A 7,202-nucleotide genomic window follows, 5' to 3' on the forward strand; every position below is an offset into this window, starting at 1 on the left:
TTATAAAGGTATTTAAATATAATTTGTGTCAACTATCAAATAGTTCTAACAAGTAATTTTCTTATACAAATAAAAAAGAGAACACAATAAAACAAAATTCGTGTAACTTTTTACTCCATAAAAGTAAAACCTCCTATCAACTCAAATATTGAATATTTCGACAACTTTCAATTAGAGACAAGAAACAAAAAACAATTTGATTAATATAAGACACAGACTAGAATACTAGATAAAGACAAGAAAGACAAGTTGACAATCACATGCCAGTAGATTGCTAGCACTAGATATGAATCCATGAACATATTTTAATTTGGAAACACAAATTTCATTCCAGATGGTAAAGAGCAAGTTGGGAAGTCCACATATATTTCGTTTTTCCTTATTTGGGTAGATGAATCACTGTGACCCAGATGAGAATATCACCCTTTCCCTTCATCTTGGTCAACCAGTTCTAGATATGAAACCTACCACAACCACAAGACCATCAATAACACTGAACTCTCACTCCTTCTCATCCTAAATCAAGCATCTGCACTGCTTCTCTTTGAGGATCTGAAAGCAATGAATATGGTGCCTGAGAGAGCTAAGCTACACTTAGCCTTAACCTTCCTACAATTTTGTCATGCTGGACATCATATAATAGTGAGAATTGCTCTCAACATGGGTTTAAGCAAGCTAATCTTCCCAGTATATAGAAACATTACCGCCCTCGTTCTTCTGGCTCCTCTTGCTTATTTTTCAGAGAAGTATTTAGTTTAATTAGCATAATACTCAATAGCTTATATGAACTACTGTTGTATTTTCTCTTCTTCAAATGGTCAACTATCTTACTCCCTTTATATTGTTTTCATCTTCTTGTTTTCAATCTTTACAAGGAAAGACAGGCCACTGCTAACCGGTTATTATATGATGCAATTTTTCCTACTTGGACTAGTTGGGTAAGATCTCTTTATCTATAAATTGGCAACACATATTTGAGTAGTGTGATTCTAAGATCAAAAACTTCTGACTCTGGCAGAATAACAATAAAAGAAGGATGTTACCTAGTGGGTCTAGATAACACATCGCCCACGTTTGCATCTGCTATGCAAAACTCAGTTCCAGCCTTAACTTTTCTGATGGCTGCAGTACTAAGGCAAGTTACAACCCTTAACCCTCTTAAGCTTGAAAACCTGTGATGAATAATTACAAACATGTTTGTTCAACTAAATATGTGAAGTGCAGATATGAGAGTGTGCACTTGAATAGGCTAGATGGTTTTGCTAAGGTTCTTGGAGTAGTTGCTTCTGTTGGAGGAGCATCAATCATCACTCTTTACAAGGGACCTACCATCTATGCTCCATATTCAACATTGAATCATAAACAATCATTGTCTATGTTGGGGGATGCCACAGGAAAGAACTGGAACTTGGGTTGCATCTGTCTCTTTGGTCACTGCTTATGTTGGTCTGCTTGGATTGTAATGCAAGCATCTGTTCTCAAAAAGTACTCTGCCCCACTCTCAGTTTCTGCCTTTACTTGCTTCTTTGGTATCCTGCAATTTGCAACAATCGCAGCGTTTTTCGAGAGAGATTACAAGGCCTGGCAATTCAATTCTAGTAGTGAAATCTACAGTGTCTTGTATGCGGTTAGTAAATCAAACCGTGTACTCAATCAATATGCACCTTGCATTACCATTTTCAAGACAACTATTCTTTTTTTTTTAGCTAATGATGAAAGTTCTTAATTTAACTTTAACTGTTTTTTCATTGGTTTTGTTTGTATTAGGGACTAGTGAGTTCAGGGATAGCAGCAGCAATACAGATATGGGCTATTGCTAAGGGAGGACCAGTGTTTGCTTCAATTTATCTACCTTTACAGACATTAATGGTAGCCTTGATGGCATCCATTCTTTTAGGGGAAGAATTCTTCTTGGGAGGGTCAGTTATTATAATCCATGCAGATTTTATTTCATGTTGTTTCCTTCAAATAACAAACCTTGCCTATGGTTTATGCTCTGAAAAATTTTGTCTTTCAATTTTGTGGTGTAGGATTATTGGAGCTTTATTGATTATAACAGGCTTATACCTTGTTGTGTGGGGAAAAAGTGAAGAAACAAAATATGGCAAAGAGGTCATAGCCCCTATGGAGTCCAAGAATCATGGTGAAGGAATTTGTGACAATGCTTCCATCATCCAACCTTTGATTCTTACCCAAAACACTTAGAATTTTACATGGGAAAGAATATAAATCCACAAGGAAAACTGTAATTGTTTCATTTAGTGAAACCAAATTTTACAATGTGTCTTTCTTACAGTCATAGTATACCATAAATATAATCACCTCTTATTAATAATAATATAATATAACTATTGATATGGATAATGTATTAATAGAATAGAACCCAATATCAGTAACTCAGATGATTGATTCATATATGTTAATTGAACTATATACATGGACTAATGGCAGATGAACTATCTATAGCAACATTTTCCACCAGTTTTTGACATGCAAAAGAAGGGGCATGTGGCATATATGCTCTCTCTTGTTCATGTTCCCAGTTTTCTACAACGAGTTATCTGTGCAACCCAATTCAATAATTTCTATCAGTGTCAACATTATTAGAGTTAAAATAATCCATCTTTTGGTGCTTAATCCATCATGTTTAAGAGCAATGGTATTGATCAGTCTTAACTCTCATTCACCTAAATTCTTTGTAACACTGCATAGTCTCAGGCTCTGGGATCTCCTAAACATGAGAAAATCTTCCTCAAGAGTCAAGACGATGGTAAACAACAATGTCAATATCGTTGAAGTATATAGCAAAATTGGAAATTTCATTATGTATACCATTTATTATGTACGCAAATAATAATAATAATAATAATAATAATAATAATAATAATAATAATAATAATAATAATAATAATAATAATAATAAAGTTTAAGTTTTTAAAATAATACATATATTAAAAATAAAAAAAAGTCTTTCATTAAAAGCCTTTTACAAATAATAAACACCTTATTTAGACGCACTTTTCGCTACACACAATTTTAAATTGTTTTCAACTTTCTAAAAGAAAATAAAATGCATTCCCGTACGTGCATTTTAGATTATATTTTGTATATGGTAAAAACTCATGTGCAGTAGATTATATTTTGTATATGATAAAAACTGATGTGCAGTCAACTTTACGTAAAGTTGATAAATAAGAGTCGTTAAAGGAATTGAATAATTCAACTAAATTTTTATTTAACCGCTCTCAATTATCAACTTCAGATAAAGTTGACTGCACTTGAATCTATATCTTTGTGTAAATAATTTTTTAAGATTTTATTTCTATACATGATGAATATAAGAAAAATAGAAAATTTTACACAAATAATTATATATTTCTAAAAAATATATTGATCGTCCTATTAGTCAATAATCCATTAATATTAAACTACTTTACATATATAAAGAGAAAAAGATATCGTTAAAAAATAAAAATAAAAAAATTGTCTAAAGAAAAAAGAAAAAGAAAAGAAGCATGAAGAGAAGAGAAAAGGAGTTTGACGTTGATTACGGTTTACACAGTTATGGCTGAAGGTGAGAAGATAGAGAAGAAGCAAACTCTGAGATTGTAGGAAGCTGCACACTGCACACTTACACTCCTTCCTTTCAATCTCAATTCTCAGGTTATTCATTTCTCATTTGATCCGATCTCTCTCTTATCTCTTTCTGCTTCAACTAGGGTTTGTAATTCCATCATGGATCGCAGACATTATTTAGATGCAACCAAATTCGATCTAATGGTTTCAAATTCCATATCCATATACGCTTACATGGTATAGCATACTTAGCGCGCTACATCAACATTCTCGTTGTTTCAAGTAGCCAAATCCTTTTATCCTAGAAGCTTTATTTTCTTGTTAATTTAATTTCTGCCCCTCTGTTCAGAAAAAAATTATATGGTTGTCTAGAAAATTGAATTAGCTACGTTTGGAATGCCCATTTCATGTATGAAAGTATCTTAGCTTTGGGATTAGAAAAAAAGGTGATTGCTTACCTTTCTGCAAAGGGAATGACTGAATTACATCATTGATTCGCTTAATTCATGCAAATATTTATACCAACTTACTTATTGTTTCGCTTGATTATAAATTCAGACTTCAAAAAAATTCAAATCATGTGTAAAACCTACTTATATTGTTGTTTATAGGCAACTCAGTAATTTTCTCCCAATTCTGCAATGGAAGCAGAGTTGGATCCTGAGCAGCAGCAGCATATGATGCATGGAAGTTTTCCCCAAACTATGCAAATTGACCCTAGAAGGGCTCGGTTCCCATGCTCCATCGTGTGGTCACCGCTTCCTGTGATATCGTGGTTCATCCCTTGCATCGGTCACATTGGCATCTGCAGAGAGGATGGGGTCATTTTGGATTTTGCAGGGCCTAATTATGTGTGTGTGGACAATTTCGCATTTGGATCTGCCACTCGGTATTTTCAAATAAGCAGAGATAAGGTATATGCTATTCTTTGTCTTTCTTTTTGGGAAGACTGCACAGTGCACAGCACTGCGTGGTAAACCGGCTCTACGATAGTTCATGGTTTATTTCACCCTTAGTAAATGCATATTTGCTGAAAAGAAAGTCCATTGTTGCTGTAGGCAGGACAAATAGAGAGATGGGAAGGCATGTTTGGATTTCAATTTGAAGTTCTAAAACCATAGTTCAGGCAAGAGTTTTCAAATGAGGAGTATTCACCCAAATTATGCTTTGAAACCATTCAAACAGAAAATCAATGCTAAAATCAATACACGATATACCATGAAACTTTGCTTCTTTGCGAGATGACTCCAAGTAAATTGCTTTTTGTGCTTTTGGTTTTACACACCATGTTGGGATTTACACTAGAGGGACCCTTTTGACTGATAAGATTCTATAATGAACTATGAAATTATTAATCCGTCCAACTTGTTTAGGCAGTTGTTTCCTTCTCCTGATTTGTTTCTCTAATTTTGTTTATAATAACTGCCAACAGTGTTCCATCCCTCTATGCCAATCTCCAGAGAGTGGTGAGGAAGACTACTTGCAGGGTGAAAATGGAGGAGGAAGAGAATTGAGGACTTGGGATGATGCTTTGCTGAAGAGCACACAAGAATTCCAACATCGATCTTACAGTCTCTTTACATGCAACTGCCACTCATTTGTTGCCAATAATCTAAATAGGTTGGGCTTCTTGTCTCGTGGATGGAATGTGGTGACCCTTGCAATTTTCATTCTGTTCAGGGGACGTTGGGTCAGCACAGCATCTATGCTGAGATCTGTCTTACCATTTATTTTTGTATTTTCTATTGGAGTCATTTTGGGGGGCTTCACCTTCCTAAAATATTGGTTCCTATTCACTTCTGCACTCATTGGTTGGTTCATTATTGGTACATACTGTTTCAAGAATCTGATTCAGTTGTAGTAGGTGTTTACATTGTCTGGAACCTGTTCCACTTTGTATGAAACTGTAGTGCATTCCGAGTTTGTGATACATAGCAATATAGCATCTAATATCTATATATCATTTAGATGACACTCGTTGGTGTTGTTGTCATAGACATGTTGATTGAATAGGACTCCTTATGTATGCAATGTCAAGTTGGTAGTTTGTGCTGTTAAGGGGCGTGTAGCAGTTTCATGTTCCTTTGTTGACGATTTGATTGAAGATTGAGCAAGATATTATGGATTTCAAAATTTATTTTGTTTAAAGTTTGTGTGTCAATTGTCAAACTAGAGCAGGGGAAAATACTTTTCAGAATATACTAATATCCCTTTTGAACATTGTTAATTTGTTATTGAGGAAGTGATATTCGCTTGTCAAATTGAGAAATGAGAACTCATAAAAGGATGGCCAAAATTAAAGCTCAAATTATTCTCTAACATGATTCATTGAATGGGTATATAATATGGGCCTGATGGCGAATGTAGCTGAAACCGTATGTCCCTCGTTGGTTTTTTTTTATATATTCTATGGTATTTTCTGGCTTGATAAGATAACGATTAATTTGTCAAAAATCTAAACTTTATTCAAAGGTTTGTTTTGGACTAATAAATTGTTTTATGCGCAGAATAAAATTTGAACTTACATTTATCTAAATAGATAAATAATTTTTTTTTCACGGTATTTTCCAACCCGATAAGTTAAACACTAATTCGTCGCGGATCTAAATTCCATTTAAGGATCTGCTGCTGGCCAATGGATTGCTGCATGCACAAGGCGGGATTCGAACATCCGACACTTGCTTAAGCGGACGAGTGAACTGACCACTTGACCAATCCAAGTTGGTTTAAATAAAGGTGAAAACTCAGGTGCAGTCGACTTCACGTGAAGTTGATAGGTGAGAGACGTTAGATGAAAATTTAGTCAAATCAGTCAAATCATCTAACGGCTCTCAGTTATCAACTTCACGTAAAGTTGACTGTACCTGAATTTTCACCTTAAATAAATTAATTATTTGACTAACTCAAATTAGTTTAATCTTCTTTTTTTTTTGGTCGATGGATTGAACAACTCTCAATCATAGGTTACACACTCACACACACTACACTCATATACACATGATATTCCCTTTTTTCTTAGTCAAATTTGCACTAGAAGAGACTCGAACCTGAAACCTCTTGATAAAAAAAGAGAACATATACCACTTGAGCTAAGACTCATTGCCAGTTTGCTCTTGTTGTTGACAGCCAGCGTCAAGAGATTCCGTGGGCCATTTACGGTTTACCTCTGGTTAGGCCCAATAAGCAATAGCCAATTTTGGCGTTTTCATTCACATGACGAGACATGACGTCCTTAACTCCTTCTGATTATGCGCTAAGCAATGAGCTTGAGTCGCTTCGGAAATCAAATCAAACTCCTTAATCGATTNTTTTCAAAAGAACCAAAGTGATATTAACAATGAGACTCGTTACTTCAGGCAGAATCTGATCCTTCCAATTCCAGAAAGTAATAAAATACTAGTAAATACTAAATACAAGAATCTTCCAAACCGAGAAAAACTGGGCAAAATTCAAAAGCCTTTCGCCGCGAGATAAACAAAAAATCATTTGACGTTGACTTGAATTCAGTGCGTTATGGGTGATTTTGTTTTGTAGTTAGCTGCACGGCGAGAAAGCAGCTTATTATTATTATTATTATTATTGAGGGTTTTGCTTATTGATTAAGTAAATAAAGAAAATCTGAGTAA

The 7,202-nt window shown here is 34.5% G+C and overlaps 2 protein-coding genes across 3 annotated transcripts; both read left to right on the top strand.

Moving 5' to 3' along the window:
* LOC107642916 (protein WALLS ARE THIN 1) lies at positions 266-2,357 on the top strand. Its single transcript, XM_016346423.2, has 6 exons — positions 266-746; positions 876-938; positions 1,019-1,135; positions 1,225-1,627; positions 1,768-1,919; positions 2,031-2,357. Exons 1-6 carry the CDS (start codon positions 562-564, stop codon positions 2,203-2,205), a joined length of 1,095 nt encoding a protein of 364 aa, XP_016201909.1. The 5' UTR covers positions 266-561; the 3' UTR covers positions 2,206-2,357.
* Positions 3,495-5,711, top strand: LOC107642917 (protein RTE1-HOMOLOG). Of its 2 annotated transcripts, none has more exons than XM_021123044.1 (3): positions 3,495-3,663; positions 4,228-4,490; positions 5,009-5,711. In XM_021123044.1, the coding sequence occupies exons 2-3, from the start codon at positions 4,254-4,256 to the stop codon at positions 5,435-5,437; spliced, it is 666 nt and encodes a 221-aa protein (XP_020978703.1). In that variant the 5' UTR covers positions 3,495-3,663; positions 4,228-4,253; the 3' UTR covers positions 5,438-5,711. The 2 variants fall into 2 exon arrangements, with proteins under 2 accessions (XP_020978703.1, XP_016201910.1); XM_016346424.2 differs by having other exon boundaries at positions 3,499-3,663; positions 4,188-4,490; positions 5,009-5,709.

Source organism: Arachis ipaensis, chromosome B05 (assembly GCF_000816755.2).
Source record: "Arachis ipaensis cultivar K30076 chromosome B05, Araip1.1, whole genome shotgun sequence".
NCBI lineage: Eukaryota > Viridiplantae > Streptophyta > Magnoliopsida > Fabales > Fabaceae > Arachis > Arachis ipaensis.